Raw genomic sequence first — 18,995 nt, forward strand, 5'->3', positions numbered from 1 at the left:
TTCTAAGATTGGCAAACAAATGGCTTTCACATAAAGTCAGGGTGCTTTTTAAACACCTACCGCTGACCTCAGCCATGGTGAGACTGAATCTGCGCAGAAGCCTTTTAAAAGGCTTTTCTCAGTTTACAACAGCCCTTTAGGTCACATGAGTACAATCCCCCTGTTGTTTTTCAAACTCAGATTTTGGAGGTATTCTCTCAGGTACAGGCCTTAAAAGCTGGGTTCTGACGATGTTGGGTTCAAACCCTAGACCCAGGTTTTCTAGTTCTCTTTTGCTTGTAGTTCACCACTGTGGGGCAGAGTTTGACTCAGCCTCTCCTCTCCCTCAATGTGACAGTGATGTTATATTCTGAAGGTGGTTCAACTACTTAGAAAATAAGTTTTTTTAAGAGGCAGTTTTTTTTGACATATTTTAAACCTAAAATATATCTACTTTTTATTATTCATGAGAACTACTGATCTCCACAAGGATAAAACAACATCATAGAGAAGACACTCCTTGGACAAATCAATGTATCACTTCTGCAAATAACTGCAGTAACTCTTACTTGCCATATCCTTCCACCTCCAGAAAATATCTAAATAAATAAATAACTCGATTCCTATTTCTCAAAATTTAGTCCCTGGACCAGTAGTTTTGACCACCAACTAGGAATCTGTTAGAATGCAACCTATCTTAACGATCTTCTCCATCTCCACTTAAAATCTACTGTAAAATGTCTCAGCATTGACAATTTGACAAGATCCCTGGGTGACGTGTATGAGGTTAAGAAGGACTGGCCTAGCTCAGTATGCTACTCAATTTGCTCTTTCTTCCCTAATCCTTTCATGGTTGGCTGCTGCTGTCCCAATAGTAAGTCAACCTAAACTATTCCTGCTGCTTTTCTTCCCTAAATTTCTCTCTCCATGTTTCTTTCTTTTTTTGCCCCTGCCTTAGTTTTCTACCACTTCTTTCTTGATTTTTATCATTCACTGTACCATAAGATTTTGATATCCAATGCAAACTTTCCTTCTGAGGTCAGCAATGCAAGAACAGTGACAGCTGGAATCTCTGGTTTGAACAGAACTTCATTTTCTTCGATTCTTGGACATTTCCACTTCTCACACTGTCAGAGGGTGCCAGAGTGCTAAATCAGATATAGATGTGCCACTTGACTAAACATTAACAAGATTTGTTTCAGTTCTGTCCTTAACGACAAGACACAGGAATGATAAAGAATGGTCGCTTTTAATGACAGATGAAAATGCAGTTTGTCAGTGATAATTCACTAAGTGCTTCACAAAATCCAATGTTTTGGCATTTACATTAGAACCAACTATTCAAAAAATTTCCCACAACAATTCTTCAAAGGTTCTATGCCTTTTCCATTCTTGAATTTTAAGAGGTTACCAAGGATTCCATGTTGAGAGTGCTTCCATAATTCCAGGAAAAGAGTGCTAGTTGAAAACACATAATTAGAACAAACACCCCATGAGTGAACTTCTTTGGAAGAAGGAAAAAGGAACACAACCTAGCAAACAGTAGATTCTCAGTAAATATTTCTTAAAATGTAGTACTGTCATGTAACTAAAAAATTCAATCAAAATGGCAAAAGCCTTTATCTCTAACATTCCTTTCATGTCTAGAACTCCTGAATTTAGCCAAAAAAGCCAGTCTCTTTCAACTGAGAGGAATTACACATATAAACAAAAAAAGCGAGTCTGGAAATGCCAAGGCTGACTGACTTTCAGGGTACATCTCAAAAAGCATTATAATGTTCTAAACTGTATATCATAATACTAAGTCAAACAATCAGCATAACTCCCGAGAAATTTGGTTCTTCCCCTCAATTCTCTAATATAATTTTAAACATAAAACTGTATCAAAACCACATTTTCAAAGTTTATCAAGCACATACACACAGTTTGCTATGCTATATATGGGCCTCACTCCCTTAATACTCACAAGATCAGCGTATTTCTTACACAGAGCTGCCAGCTTCTCCTCTGGAGTTGAAAGAGTGTTTAAGGCTTGCATCAATAATAATACTTCTTTTCCTAATGATTTATAAAAAAAAAAGGTAGCAGAAGGATGACATTAATTCAGTCTGTAAATTCTACATAAAACTTATATTTCTAACTTAAGGCTATAAATAGAGACAGAGATTCACCTACTAAATTAAAGAAGCTATTTTCAAATTGATGTATTAGCCTCACCATCATCCACATTTCTATACTTACCAACACTGCTATCTCTTAGATACTAATCACTTAAACAGCAAAAACAAGAGTTCTTCAAGAGTGCCTTAACAACTTTAGCAGAGGAAACAGGTTACTAAGATAGGTGGAGGTAAATGATGCTATAAAGTTAAAGATAATATTCTATTTCTTAATCTGAGGATAGAAAACTTTTTATTTTCTAAACTGTTCAACCTTGTATGTAGAGTATTTCAACAAAGAGAATGGTATTCATCTAATTCTTTAGCATTTAATCTAAAGTTGATACTTCATATACTTTACAGACTGTTATAGAGGTGGAAGAGAGGAAGAACAGTCCAACTTCAGAAAGCTGACCATCTTATTCAGATAAGATTTTAGTACTGAAAGCTTTTTCCCTTCAGTTCAAAATAAAATAAAAAAAGGAACCGTGTTTCAATGTGCAGACATAATAGTACCCTATACTTCAACTTTATGAATAGTTTAAACTCTATCTTAAACCATTTAAATGATTTCTACCTGAAGTTGTATTTTATGCACAAGTGTTAAGGTCACTGATTCTACAGGTATCTGTTTTGTTTGCAAGGAATTATAAATACTTCTCATATTCATATAAATTTTAAAGTCTTTAAAAACTAGCAGAAGGTGGATTAGGAAAGAGAATTTCAAGTTATAATGTTTTGCACAAATCACTAATTAAACAAGGTAAATATTAAGTACAATAGGAATGAAAAATTGAGGAGAAATCTAAGATGAAGTAAGGGCTTCAGATTTCATTCATGAAATTTAACATATCACACTGTTAATCCTGTCAAATTAACATATCATTTCCAAATTTTAGTGGATATTCTCTAATAAGCTGAGCAAATATACAGCTTTCATAGTAATTATTAGATTACTTTGAATGATCAAGCAACAAGGCAAATCAAATACTACTTCTGTCAAACTGGCCACATATATTTTTCTGGAAAACAATCCTTAGTCAGAGAAAAGTAGCAAAGGCATCCAGAACTGTGCTTTCTACTCTGTTATTTTCACCTCCTGCATGTAATTGCTGGAGTGAAGCATACTGACCTGACCAAAAAAACTCAGTGAATTAGCTAAACATCTATCTCAAAACTACTCATGTTCCACCATTACCAGTGCTGCAGAAAATATAAGTTTAACAAGCACCATGTGAAAATGTTCAACTCCTGAGCAGAGATTATTACCTAAGATTTTTTCTTTGTTTTTGCGGCACTCTGAATCTTGTTGACCACCAGAGGGATCTGCTCCAGCTCCTGGCCCTGGAGTTTCCTCTCTTGACTCTTGTGTGCAGTACACTGGGCTCAGTAAATCCCTGCTCTTTGCTGTAATGTTACTGCTTTCATCCTCTTCCACTGAATGCTTGTTAGATGTGCTACCATAATTTGAGTCATTACACTGAGGAATATCATTTGATTGACAGTGATGCAACATATCTGGTTTTACTCCTACTCGGCAAATTCTAGATTCTTCCATTGTGATTCTCCATAAGCTAGAGGAAAAGAGCAGAAAAAAAAAAAAAAAATACGGAGGAAGGAGTTAAACCAAATGCATTCAAGGGAGGAAAACAAGGCTGTACAACACTGTTTTCCACCCCACTTTGCTCATTTTCTTAAGAGTGGACTCAAACATGGTTTCTCTCTCTCTTTTTTTTTTTTTTTTTCTTTTGGCTGCACCAAGTGGTATGCTGTATCTTAGCTTCCCAATGGATCAAGGACCAAAGCCCCCTGCAGTGGAAGTGTGGAGTTCTAACCACTGAACCACCAGGGAACTTCCAGCTTTGCTCATGTTTAAATGTAGTTTTTACTTTGTGTACATGGTACAATCAATTGGCAGATGATCATGACAGTTTTTACCCCCTTTCACAGTGGTTTACAAAAAGATAGTGCTTGTTAGAATCAAAGGAGAAAAGGGGAGAGGAAGGGATTACTATAATCGTGGAACAGAAAAAAATCCTAGGCTCTGATCTTCTAATAAGTAATAAATATGCTGGCAGAATCTATCAGAATCAACTTCTGTAGAACTCTGGAATCTCTAAAAGCCTGAAGAAGAAAATTAAAATTAACAACCCAAATGGAAGGCTTAGCAAATAAAACAGAAGTTGGAGATCACCATGTGATTTTAGTCTTCTGTCTGCCATTCTCCATATTCCTGGTTAGCAATGACTCTAAGAACAACAGCCCACACTCTCAATGATGCTACCAGTGCCAGTGGGAACAATGCAGACATTATTTTCATGGGATTGTGGTCTCTTTCAACCTTTCAGGCAGTTCCCTAAGAAACCTGTATAGGAGTCTGCCTCTGTTTATCCCTTGGAAGCATTACCTCAATGTTGGGAGATGCACACTGACTGAAACCTCCCATCCTGGCCAGGGTCCCTAGTAACTATTTGTGTGAGCTATTTTATGACAGAATGTCCTGGTAAAGAACACCAAACTAATAAGCCACCACCAACCAGAAGAGTTCAGAAAAGATCAAAAGAGAACACCATGTGTCCAACCACCTCCCAGAATTCCTCTGGTTAGCATCCATCTTGGCTGAGCAATGCATGTGCGACCAGGAAGGACTCTGAGTCAGAACGGTTGGCCAAAAAAAAATGATTGGCCAAAGACAATGCAGAAGCTAATCCCATCACCATAAAACCTGAGATTGCAAGCTACAAGCCACATGGCACAACGGTTCTCCTGGGTTCCCTTACCCTGCTGCTCTTTGCCCCAGTGCGCTTTTCCAATAGTCTGTTGCTTTGTCGGCACACATCTCCTCAGACAATTCTTTCCCAAGTGTTTACACAAGAGTCCACTCTTGGGGCCCTCCAGGGGGACCTGGCTTCTTACAATATTAACAGTAGGGAAGCACTGTGGATGTCTTTTGATACAAGTATAAAAGGCCCAAGTACTGACCTCAGCAGCCTGATATATGGGACAAAGACCATGAAAAAGCAACAAGGCAGGAAAATCTTTACAGAGAGAGGCTGGGAAAGGAGATGCATATACGCATTTTAAAGGTCCCCTGTTAGAGTTATCTTACTATCTCTGCTTGGCCTTCAAGCAGAAGCAAAGGCTAAGGCCAAGTTGTAAAGACCCTGGCTAAGTACTCCAAGCTGCATAAAAGTACAAGAGAAAGCATGTCTTGTGTACTGATGTGAAACTACCTTTCTTCAAACCCACTGATTTCTCCCTGGGCACCTGGGTATCCCCTTGCTAAGGAAAGCACACTGACTGAAACCACCCACCCTGGTCAGGCACCATAGTAACCACTTACAATTAGCTATTTTATAACAGAACATTCTGGTAAGGAACATGGAAAAATAAGCCATCACAAACCAGAAAAGTTTGAGAAAGATCAAAAGGAGACGTCACATTTCCTACCACCTCCCAGATTCCCAGCTGGCATTCATTTTGGCTGAGCAATGTGTTCGCCACCAGGAAGGATTTTGAGTCAGAATGACTGGCCAAAGACAAACTGGAAACTAACCCCATCACAGTAAAACCTGAGACTGAGACCCACATGGCACTCCTGGGTTCCCTTACCATATTGCTCTTCATCTGGGTGCCCCAAACCAATAAAGTCTCTTGCTTTGTCAGCAAGAGTGTCTCCTCGGACAATACATTTCTGGGTATCAGACAAGAGCCCACACTCAGGCCCTAAAAACAGGTCCCTCTTCCTCATATTGCTTTAGCTATCTTGCACAGAAAGGTGCCTTGGGCTGGGGACAAATTCTCTCCAACCCCCACGTGAAACCCATCCAAGTAAGCTGGGGAACTGTGGAGAAAAGAGCAACCCAACACAAATCTGTATGACTCTTTGGAAATAGCTACTCAAATCACTCACTGCCCCATCTAGTTATGTAGGAATAAGAGGTCTCTGAATTCAACTGAAGAAGCTTGGGGAAGGGTTCACAGTCCATCAAGGAAGCTCAACAAATCAGCTTCAAGCTGACTAGATGCTGCTTACATATCTAAACCCAGTGCAAATGCCTATACCTATATCCATTACAAATGAACCACCTTATAAACAGCAGGGGTCCACAGTCAGACAAAAGCAAGAATCCCAGACTGACAGGAAATCATACAGTTTAGATGATAAGTGTCCCAAAGGCAAAGAAAGGTTGGAAAATGGCAGGAATCTCCTGCATTCAAATGTAACATGTTGCTCATAATGCTTTCACTACAATAAAAAATTAGCCTTGCAGAAAAGAAGCACTCATCACACACGAACTCCATGACTCTTCTGATATAAGCTAAATACAGACAACAATTCCTCCTCCCCCTCAGGAAATTGGAGCTGGGATGAAAATCAGGGAATATGGACCCTCAAGCTCCTCCTTCCCCTGTGAATATTCTGCCCCTTCATTTGTATGCTCCTCATAGCTGACTTGCGAAAGAAACCCAGAGTAGCACTTCCTAACTTATCTGCCTGGTCTCCCTCCAAGAGCATGACTTCTAAGCTGCTGCAGTCATATTAAACTCTTCGCAACACTATGGACTATAGCCCATCAGGCTCCTCCATCCCTGAGATTCTTTAGGCAAGAATACTGGAGTGGGTTGCCATGTCCACCTCCTGGGGATCTTCCCAACCCAGGGTTGAACCTGAATCTCTTAAGTCTCCTGCATTGGCAGGTGGATTCTTTACCTGCTGAGTTAGTGGGAAAAGCCCTCTGAGATTAAATAAATTCTGCTTAAATAAATTCTCATTTTACTTTTTTAACCTCCCTATCTTGTCTCCAAATTCTTTTTGCAATGAGGCAAGAACCTTAAATTCACTGGGAATACCTGAGCAGGCATATAAAAGAACTCCATTTTTGGTTACCACAAATTGGGAGTAATAAATCACAGCTACTAAAAGAATCACGTGGATTACTCACATAGATGTTTATGCTGAGTAAAATCAAGCTACTGATCAATACTGCACTGCCCAGATGGCAATGACTGCTAGCTGGACTGCAGTCTGTACTGAGTGTGGCTATGTGCCCATATTCACAGAAATGGTACCAAGTAAAGGATTCTTTCCTAATGCAAAGGCTGCCCCTGCCTGTTAGACTTGTGATACACACAAAAAGCTGACTCACTTGTCTCCAGACTGGGAAGGCCACGACACACAGGACCTTGATTCCCTTCATTCTGAAAGTCTTAAATGCATCCAACCTTTAAGTCTCCTTAGATCATAGGTGACCCATAGTTAACAACCTTTTTTCAGGTCATGGGATTGATGTGCCACACCAATCACTTGACTTTGGCTACATCACTACAGCCTTTGAAATGATCTGTCATGTGGTCAGTCCAGTCATATCAAACTCTGTGACCCCATGGACTACCCCATGCCAGGCTTCCCCATCCATCACCAACTCCCAAGCCTGCTCAAACTAATGTCCATCAAGTTGGTGATGCCATCCAACCATCTTATCCTCTGCTGTCCCCTTCTCCTCCTGCTGTCTATCTTTCCCAACATCAGGTCGTTTCCAATCAGTCAGTTCTTTGTATCAGGTGGCCAAAGTACTGACAACCCCATGAAGAGTTATGTGGTCAGACTCCTAGCTAATCTGCAGTCTGAAACTGTTAAAGAGAAGCACACCGACTGAAACTGCCCATCCTGGCCAGGCACCAGAGTAATCATTTGCATGAGTTATTTTACAACAGGAGATCCTGGTAATGAACATGGAACTATAAACCACCACCAATGGAAGAATTTGACAAAGGTCAAAGGGAGACCCCACATGTCTGACCACCTCCCAGAGTCTTGTTGCTGGTGTCCATTTTTGCTGATCAAGACATGCATCACCAGGAAAAACTCTGAGTCAGAATGACTGGCCAAAGACAACCCAAAAACTAATCCCATTACCATAAAATCAGACACTGCAAGCCATGTGGCAGAGCAGTTCTACTGGGTTCTCTTACTCTACTGCTTTCTGCCCAGGCTCCCCCTCCCAGTAAAATCTCTTGCTTTGTCAGAATGTGTGTCTCCTCTGACAACTCATTTCTCAGCATTAGACAAGAGCACACTTGCAGGCTCTGGAAGGAGTCCCCAATTCCTGCAACAAAACTGGTACACATTTTAGCACAAAAGCCACCAACATGGGGTGATAGTAAAGTACCTCTGCCATTTTATCCACATTCCCTGTCATCCACAGGCATCTGGAATTACTGAGCATTAGGCTTGCTTCTCAAAAATTGATGCAAAAATGAATTCTGATGTTAACTCCCTCACATTTATCTTATCTACACACTGTGGAAAGCAAGCTGAGCCACTGATCAGGACAAAAGAGATGCTAGGTTACATAAGTCTGCTTTTAAAAAATCAGCACTGAGTGTGAAAGAAATTCAAAGAATATTTGTCACTTTTAGGCTACCGCTTTTTTCTTTCTCCCAACAGCATAAAACCATGAGCTCAAGTGGCATACTCTACCCAAACTGGTGTCTAAAAGAGTCATACTTGGTTTCAGCTACCTGGACTGTCTTGTGAGACTAAAATGGTTGTGCACCTCTGAATCAAGTGGATAATGACCACTATAGAGTATACTGCCTAAGAAATCTCCCTCTGGTGACCTATGCAAGTCAAAGAGGAGGACATAACGGATCTCTGCAAGGTTTATAAAAGCCCACTCCTCTAGTACCTATCCTTTGTGGGAAAAGGGACTGTCATGAGTAGGTAAACAAAAGGACAAAAACTGAAATTATAGCTACTGGAAATATAGACTGTATTAACAAATCTAACATTAGCTATCCAATGCATTTAAAAACTGCCCCAAAGTCTTCATCACAAAAAGATGTACCCTTGTGTAACTCTCCTAAATTTTGGAATTAAGAGTGGTGATTCTCCCTTCCAGCCAGACTTCTCAGATGACAATCTATCACTCAAATGGAAAGAGCAGTGCAAGTCCCAGCTCCTTCATTTCCTAAACAAAATGCCTATCATCATCACCTTATATCTCCCTTACCCTCACTTCTCTAGATACTTCTAAGTCATTTCAAGGATAGACAAATACCATCCAGCTGATGTCAGACAGAGACAGGATAAATTGGACTACATGGCCTTAGGTAGGTCTTTAAAAGAGAAGGATGTGAACCAGTTATTCACCTGCAAACCCTAGGGGTATCAGTTGGCTAGGGAGCCATACTGCAAATCACTTTAAATCTGTGCCCACTGGAAAACACAAATGTAAGTTTCACTTTCGGAATCTCAACAATCATAATCCATATATATGAGTGTCCCTTCTCAGATGGAAACCAGGAATAAACTTACATTCCTGTAGAAAAAGTCTCTCACATTAGGACAGGTCATAAGAGATTAACAACTGTTTCATCAGGAAGTCAAGGGACTATCAGAAAAATAAAAAATGCTCTCCAAAATGATGCTACTTTGGTTTCCTGAAGAAACTCACTGCAGGAGCAGTTGACTCCTGGCTGATGGCTACACTACAGGCAGTTATCACTCTAATAAGAGTCATTCACTAATAAAAGACAGAAGGAAATCTGTTCACAACTTCAGCTGAAATGATCAAAGGAATGTATTCAGGAGAGTCTCAACCAACTGGCCACACTTATTAGTTATAGTAAAACAACCCAGCAAAAAGATTGCCAGAAGACATGAATACACAATTTCCCAATGATGGCCAACAGATACCTGAAAAGACGCTCAGCAGCACTGAAAAGGAAATGAAAATCAAAACTACAGTGAAATATTCCCTCACACCTGCCAGAAAGCTATCATCAAAAAGATCACAAATAATAAATGTACAGAACAGGGACCTCTCCTACATTGTTGGTGGGCATGTAAACAGGTGCAGCCACTGTACAAAATGGTTTGGATGAGTCTCAATAAACTATATGACTCATATGACTCAAGAATTCAAATCCTGAGTATATATTCTAAACTAAAAACATGAATTCAAAAATATACATGCACCTCAATCTTCATAGCATTATGTACAACTGCCAGGACACTGAAGCAATCCTAGTATCCATCAACAAATGAGTAGATAAAGATGTGACACACATACACAATGGAATACTACTCACACCTAAAAATGAATGAAATTTTGCCATCTGCAACACTAATGAACTTAGAGAACATTATACTAAGTGAAATAAATCAGAGAAAAACATAGTGTCATTTATATGCTGAACTAGAATTAAAACTACACTATACAAAGATGACACTGGCAAAAATTATTCAAACTGTCTTGAAATTAGAAAACAGTTAAAACCACAACCAGAAGAAAGAAAATGGTGAGGGAAGGACCTCCAAACCACTTCTACACTATACAAAGATTACACTGGCAAAAATTATTCAAACTGTCTTGAAACTAGAAACCAGTTAAAACCAACAACCAGAAGAAAGCTTAACTAGTAAAAAAAAAAAAGTGCTGTATTTTACTTAAGGAATATTGTAATTTTTTATTCTACATGACTATAGTCCCCTGGAAACGGTTAGCACATCTGGTGTGGCACACTGGAGGAACAGTGGGTAAGAGAACTTGTTCTTAGGAGTTTTGATAGTTGGCCATATGACAGATCCCCAAGGGGAGCTCAAGAATAAGCTTTCACATTGCCAGGGTTGGTGTAACCTCTTGGTATGGAATGTTGAACCAGTCACAGCTACATGAGCTAAGGAACAAATGAAAAGAGAAGCAGCAGACAAACTGATAAAGGAGGCTGGTAAAGAAGAAACATGGAAGAATAATGGATCTGGACTGGGGCCCAGGTATACCACAGAATCTAAAAGGCTACATGCATGTCTAGGTCAGGATACCTGTTCAGAAAAGCCTTCAGAAGACCATACACTTTTGTATCTGGCTGTGTGCAAGGAGGTACATGTTTAGGCTAAGTTTGCCTAAGTGTTAAACAAGTTCCCTAAACAAATTTTGCAAATTTTTGCAAAAACTCAAGAGTGTACTTTTCATTATTTTTGTTGTTCAAGCTTTTGAGGAAATCTCTTTCAAATTTCTGGCTGTCTTCTAAGCTACCACAAAAGACTTCAAAGACAACAAAGCAGAAACAATATGATCTTAATCAAACAGCTCACCACATGAACCAGCAAAATAAATAACTAAACAAACATTTACTAAACATTCATAGAAGCAACAACAAACCCTAGGAATATAGAAATAATATGACTTCCAGAATACAGGGTTCACATTTGCACATTTCTTACTCACTGGTTTGTCTAAACTGAACTTCTGTCTCCAGGGGTAGGGTTCTTCTTCTCACACCTCTAGATACTGGCTTATCCAAGATTAAGAAAGAAAAATGTAAAGCATGTCTATTAACAACTCACCCAAAGAATCTAAGAATCAGCTGAAGCACAACTCTCATCAACCATGCCAATTATGCTCTCTGCTCACTCTCCTTTACTTGCTTGATTTCACCTGAACTTTCTATTAACCCACTTACCTTTCTCAATAAGTCACTGTCTGATTCTGAGACATTTTTAGATTTCTGAAATCAGTATCAGAATGTACTAATCCATTCTGTACTCTCTATTAGAGCAGTCTCTTTCTAAATCAGGATTCACTTTTGTTCAACAGTTACATTATAAAACTCAAAACATTCAATTGAAAATTATAAAGTCACAAGTCAGGCAAAGAAAAACAGAACTATAGACAAGTCATGGAAATAAAAAAAAAAAAATTAAGAATGAACAAAATAACAGCCATCAATAAACAAATAGAAATTATTTCTAAATGAACCAAAAATTCAGAATTGAAAAGTATGACAACTGAAATTCAGAAGGGAGAAAAACTGACAATTTAGAAGACAGGTTATCAGAAAATATAATCTGAGAAACAGAAACAAAAAGGAATGAATAAAAATGAACAGAAGTTAAGAATTTTCTGATACTAACAAAAATAAAATGTAAGTCACAGAAGAAGGGGAGAGAAGAGGTCAAGAAGAGTACTCAAACAAATAACAGGAAAAACTCTCACTTGATGAAACACATTTGGCTACACATCCCATGAGTTAAATAATGAACAACCTTTAACTATAATAAACACAAAGACTATCTTTCAAAACAAGAGACGGTATTAAAACATTTCCAAATACACAAGAACTAAGAGAATACTATTAGAACTGCCTTGCAAAAAACACACAAAGTCCTTCCAAGAAAAATAAAGGGGCATTACAAATCAACGCAAGCCATACAAAAAAAAAATAATAGTTAAAATAATTATAGTTAAATATAAAAACCAATAATTACTGTATTTTGCACTTGTAACTCCTTTATCTCTACATGGTTTAAAACTTAAAACAATTCCTATACACCAACAATAAGAAAACAGAAAGAGAAATTAAGGAAACAATACCATTCACCATCGTAACAAAAAGAATAAAATACTTAGGAGTATATATACCTAAAGAAACAAAAGACCTATACATAGAAAACTATAAAACACTGATGAAAGAAATCAAAGAGGACACAAATACATGGAGAAATAAACCGTGTTCATGGATTGGAAGAATCAATATTGTGAAAATGACTATACTACCCAAAGCAATCTACAGATTCAATGCAACCCCTATCAAGCTACAAACAGTACTTTTCACAGAACTAGAACAAATAATTTCACAATTTGAATGGAAATACAAATAACCTCAAATAGCCAAAGCAATCTTGAGAAAGAAGAATGGAACTGGAGGAATCAACTTGTCTGACTTCAGGCTCTACTACAAAGCCACAATCATCAACAGTATGGTACTGGCACAAAGACAGAAATATAGATCAATGGAACAGAACAGAAAGCCCAGAGATAAATCCACGAACCTGTGGACACCTTATCTTCGACAAACGAGGCAAGGATATACAATGGAAAAAAGACAACCTCTTTAACAAGTGGTGCTGGAAAAACTGGTCAACCACTTGTAAAAGAATGAAACTAGAACACTTTCTAACACCATACACAAAAATAAACTCAAAATGGATTAAAGATCTAAATGCAAGAACAGAAACTATAAAACTCCTAGAGGAGAACATAGGCAAAACACTCTCCGACACAAATCACAGCAGGATCCTCTATGACCCACCTCCCAGAATATGAGAAACAAAAGCAAAAATAAACAAATGGGACCTAATGAAACTTAAAAAGCTTTTGCACAACAAAGGAAACTATAAGCAAGGTCAAAAGACAGCCCTCAGATTGGGAGAAAGTAATAGCAAACAAAGCAATAGACAAAGGATTCAGCTCAAAAATATGCAAGCAACTCCTGCAGCTTTTTTATTCCAGAAAAAATAAATGACCCAATCAAAAAATGGGCCAAAGAACTAAACAGACATTTCTACAAAGAAGACATACAGATGGCTAACAAACATATGAAAAGATGCTCAACATCACTCATTATCAGAGAAATGCAAATCAAAACCACAATGAGGTACCACTACACGCCAGTCAGGATGGCTGCTATCCAAAAGTCTACAAGCAATAAATGCTGGAGAGGGTGTGGAGAAAAGGGGGCCCTCTTACACTATTGGTGGAAATGCAAACTAGTACAGCCACTATGGAGAACAGTGTGGAGATTCCTTAAAAACTGGAAATAGAACTGCCATATGATCGAGCAATCCCACTCCTGGGCATACACAGCGAGAATACCAGACCTGAAAGAGACATGTGCACCCTGTTTATAATTGCCAGGACATGGACGCAACCTAGATGCCCATCAGCAGATGTATGGATAAGGAAGCTGTGGTACATATACACCATGGACTATTACCCAGCCATTAAAAAGAATTCATTTGAATCAGTTCTAATGAGATGGATGAAACTGGAGCCCATTATACAGAGTGAAGTAAGCCAGAAAGATAAAGATCAATACAGTATACTAACACATATGTATGGAATTTAAAAAGATGGTAATGATAAACCAATATGCAAAACAGAAAAGAGACACAGATATACAGACTTTTGGGAGTCTGTGGGAGAGGTGAGGGTAGGATGTTCTGAGAGAATAGCACTGAAACAAGTATACTATCAAGGGTGAAACAGATCACCAGCCCAGGTTGGATACATGAGAGAAGTGCTCAGGGCTGTGCACTGGGAAGACCCAGAGGGATGGGATGGGAAGGGAGGTGGGAGGGGGGATCAGGATGGGGAACATGTGTACATCCATGGCTGATTCATGTCAATGTATTGCAAAAACCACTACAATATTGTAAAGTAATTAGCCTCCAACTAATGAAAATAATTAAAAATAAATAAATAAATAAAACTTGAAACAAACTTATGAGATAGTAAATTAACACAATGTGCCAATTATCTATGACAATAAGGAAGTCGGCAGAACTATAGCAACAGACTATACTACTGAAGGTACACTGATAGTAATATAAAATAGTTGTCATTTTTTTTTATCCCCAGGGAAGCAGAATGTAAAAAAAACTAAGTAGCATACATAAGAAGAAATGAGAATTTAAATGCTACACTACCAAAAATTCAAACAGAAAAGCAGTAGTACAGGAAATGAGAAGGAAAAAAAAAAAATACAGAAAACAAATAACAGAATGGCAAAAGCACACCCCTCCCTATCAGAAATTACCTTAAACAGAAAACATTCTGCAATAAAATGGCAAAAAATGACAAATTTTTAAAAACTAAAATCCCAGGACATGCTATGACTCACTTTCCTTTTCTCAAAACTTTCCATTGAAGTACACAGGCATCTACTATGGTTGAAGAAATCATTTGACTCCCCAGATTTATCCATGATTAAACATATTAACACCTCCCCTTAGACTTTTGGTGACCCCCCATGGACTATATAGTCCATGGAATTCTCCAGGCCAGAATACTGGAGTGGGTAGCCTTTCCCTTCTCCAGGGTATCTTACCAACCCAGGGATCAAACCAAGGTCTCCTGCATTGCAGGCAGATTCTTTACCAGCTGAGCCACCAGGGAAGCTCAAGAATACTGGCATGGGTAGCCTATCCCTTCTCCAGAGGATCTTCCTGACCCGGAATAAAACCAGGGTTACAGTTACTGCATTGCAGGTGGATTTTTTTTTTACCAACTGAGCTATCAGGGATGCCCTAAAATTGCCTACTCTATCTCAGTATCTATGACCAAGATGCCCATAAATTATTTACAAGTTACAAGCTCTTCTGAAAATGATCCTCAAACCTTTATTTTTAATTTGAAATGTATTTTTCATTGTAATAACAATAAAATATTATGTGAGTTTCACTGTAAGTCTTATATTTCAGCTTTTGTATACCCTACAGCATGTGTGGGTGCTCAGCCCTGTCCAACTCTTTGCATCACCATGGACTGCAAGAAGATCCAACGAGCCCATCCTAAAGGAAATTAGTCATTGGAAGGACTGATGCTGAAGCTGAAGCTCCAATATTTTGGCCACCTGATGCGAAGATTGACTCATTTGAAAAGACCCTGATGCTAGGAAAGATTAAAGGCGAGAGGAGAAGGGGACAACAGAGCATGAGATCGTTGGATGGCATCACAGACTCAAGGGAGAGGATTAACTCCGGAGTAAATTCTGGGAGTTGGTGATGGACGAGGAGTGCTGCAGTCCATGGGGTCACAAAGAGTCAGATATGACTGAGTGACTGAACTAAACTTAACTGGAATGTAGCTGGCTAGGCTCTTCTGTCCCTGGGATTCTCCAAGCCATTCCTTTCTCTAGGGGATATTCCTGACCCAGAGACTGAATCTGAGTCTCCTGAATTGGCAGGCAGATTCTTTACCACTGAGCCAGCTTGGAAGTCCCATACTCTACACAATCAAAAATATGATTTCCATCCATTATCATATACTTGATAAACTTTACCCATTTTGCCCTCCCCTATAATCTCTTGCCCTTTGTCAACCACTACTCTGTTAGGGGACTCACTTAAATAACAAATACACAAACAAAGTATAGAAATGGATATTCCTATGACTACTAAAGGAAATCTCATCAAAATCGAGCCCAGAGGCCCAGAGTTTTCAGCCAGTACCACTGCACTTATAGAAAGAGTTATGAATTACACCCAACACTACAATAGGGAAAAAAAAAAAAAAAAAAATCTTCCAACTACAAATGTTAAAAGGAAAACACAGCCACTGTATTCCCTAGAAGAAATGGACTACTCACCTCAGCGAGTGAGAAATTATCATGCTAAACTCTCACTTTTCTCCTAAAGACTTTCATTCAAAAATTGTCCCCAACTTCTCCTTTTTCTACGTAAAATAATATTTCTCTTCTTTATTAGAATGTCCTAAACTGCAGAGTTACCCCTTTTTTAAAAATCATGTTTGTCTTTGGAGGAAGTACCCACTGTGAAATTCCAAATTCTTAAGAGTACTATGCATCCAGTTTTTTTTTTGTTGTTTTTGTCACAATCCCGCAAGAACTTAATCTGTTTTTCAGAATACAAGGAGAGAGAGAAAAAAGCCAAGTGTGAAGTATTCACACCTTCATATAGAGACAAAATAATCTCACTTCAGACACAGGTGGAATAAATTCTTCGCACTTTGTTCAAATGTAAAGTTCATGAAACTTTGAAGTTCACAGAAGACACTACAAAAATTTTATTTTATAGGCTCAAAGAGAAACAAACGCTTCAAGTTTAAATTAACAGAAAAAGTGTTGCGTTATCCAGGCTCTTTCCCTGCAATTCTCAACTCCACGTCTCCGAAAACCATATAACTGTATGTAGCACAGTCGTTGTGAAAAACTCTCAAACTCATCCCAGAAGAAGGATTTTTCCATCCTAATAGAGACTGAGATTTTCCTTTCACCAGATAAACAATGTAATGCTCCACTGTCATTTCTATACCAAGACCTGTGTATGGATAGTCGCTCAGTCGAGTCGACTCTTTGCAACCTTATGGCTCCTCTGTCCACGGAATTCTCCAGGCAAGACTATTGTAGTCGGTTGTAATTTCCTCCTCCAGGGGATCTTCCAGACCCAGGAGTCTTCTGCTTTGCAGCCAAATTCTTTAGCTCTGAGGCAGGAGGGAAGCCCTCCAATCCGCAAGTTGTCGTCCACATCACTGATGCCAGACAGCCCAGGTCGCGAAACCAAGCAACTCTAATAGGTACGCCACCAATGCCTGCTATCCGCTTAGCTGCAGACAGCAACGGAGAACCGGAAAACACACCACGCAACGCAGCCCCGACCTCGGCGCCATTATTTAAGTACGCAACAGCGTTGCCAACGCTGCCGCAACACACCCTGAAGAGCGACCCGCCCACTAGCAGTCCTTGTTCCCAGTCGACCGAGGCTGGCGGCCAAGGAAGGGAATACGGGGAAATCAGTGGGAAAGAGGACATATGACTCACGGGACCCAAAGGACCCCGAGGCACCCGACGCAGGCAGCGGTCACAGGTGGCGAACTGCTGCTGCTGCGCTGCTAAGTCGCGTCAGTCGTATCCGACTCTGTGCGACCCCATAGACGGCAGCCCACCAGGCTCCTCTGTCCCTGGGATTCTCCAAGCAAGAATACGGAGTGAGCTGCCATTTCCTTCCCCAGTGCATTAAAGTGGAAAGTGAAAGTGAAGGCGTTCAGTCGTGTCCGACTCTTCGCGACGCTACGGACTGTAACCTACCAGGCTCTTCCGTCCATGGGATTTCCCAAGCAAGAGTACTGGAGTGGGTTGCCCCGCACTCTTTGCCCACAAACAAGACAGTTCTGAACCGCCTCCTCTAATTAACCGGCGCACACCCAGCGGTCCCTCGTCCCCATTTATTAAAGTTGAACTTCTTCCACCGACTACCCCAACACATACATCCTCCTCCTATCTTCACCCTCTGAAGGAAAAATTAACTAAAAGTAAAGTAACCAAATATAGTGAATAGGAAAACGTGCAAAACGTAAAATTCTCTCTCACACTCCACCCCCGTCACCCGGTGGCAACCAGAACTGACCGGCTTCGGGCTTCTGGCTATGCAGTCAACTGCCCGGAATGGCCTCAACAGTCTCAGCTTCGGTGGCAACGCCTCTCCCGCGCGCTGCCTAGCCTACACGCGTCGCGGAGAAGTGACGCAAGCATCTAAACCCGCACATTGACCCAAAGGACGGAAGCTCGCAGGACCTAGCAACTAACTCCAAACCCCAGCAGCCAATCGCTGATCCGGCGCTCTCCACGTGACAAGTGAAAGGTTTGCTTCCACTGGATAAACCTGGATGAGGGCGTGGGGATTATCTGACGCTAAACTCGGCTTCAGGGTCAAACTTAGAACAGAACGCCCGGGTGGCGTTGCCTGGAAGAGAATAGACACTGTGGAAAGAACTGCTGGTGCTAGCAAACTGATCCGCCAAAGTTTGCACGCCCTGTTTGGGTTTAGGGCGCAACTGGGCGCGCTATAAGAAGGGAAGAGTATTCACTGTGCTGTGCATGCAGCTTAATGGAAATTGTGGTTTTCTAAGGGCAATATCACAATAAAGTACTCTGGCATCTTTGAAAATATTCCGCTATTTCAAAAGACGAGTTCAAGGTCAGGTGAAAGTAATAAAAACTCATTTTTTGTTCTTCTTACCTTATATTTGCTAGGGACCTCGCTGTTATTATCCTTAAATGATTGAGAGTAACGGTCAGTACAGGCATACCTTGTTCATTGCATTTCACAGCTATTGCATCTTTTTGCAGATTGAAGGGTCATGGCAGTTCCTCCACTCTGCAAGTTCATTATTAACTTCTTTGAACGTCATTTCATCCCTTCTTGTCTCCTGCACAAAAAATAAACGAACAAAAACCTCGGTTAAATAGGTTTGGGTGATCAGAAGGGACCTCACATCCTGAGACCATGGCACACCTTCCATAGGCAGAACAGCGTCCTTTTAATTACTG

The 18,995-nt window shown here is 39.9% G+C and overlaps 1 protein-coding gene across 4 annotated transcripts in view; it reads right to left on the reverse strand.

Annotated features, from left to right (window-relative positions):
- LOC133051574 (gamma-taxilin-like) overlaps window positions 1-18,207 on the reverse strand; it is a 101,615-nt gene extending 83,408 nt beyond the window's left edge. The window contains exons 1-3 of one of the 4 annotated variants that reach the window (XM_061136110.1): window positions 18,073-18,207; window positions 3,408-3,712; window positions 1,946-2,037 (exon numbers count right to left, since the gene is read on the reverse strand). In XM_061136110.1, the coding sequence (XP_060992093.1) occupies window positions 1,946-2,037; window positions 3,408-3,696 (381 nt within the window). In that variant the 5' untranslated portion in view covers window positions 3,697-3,712; window positions 18,073-18,207. Of the gene's footprint in view, window positions 1-1,945; window positions 2,038-3,407; window positions 3,713-16,295; window positions 17,709-18,072 lie in introns of those variants that run through there. The other 3 variants (XM_061136112.1, XM_061136109.1, XM_061136113.1) reach the window with 3 other exon arrangements.
- Window positions 18,208-18,995: the final 788 nt, after the last annotated feature.

Source organism: Dama dama, chromosome X, assembly GCF_033118175.1.
Source record: "Dama dama isolate Ldn47 chromosome X, ASM3311817v1, whole genome shotgun sequence".
NCBI lineage: Eukaryota > Metazoa > Chordata > Mammalia > Artiodactyla > Cervidae > Dama > Dama dama.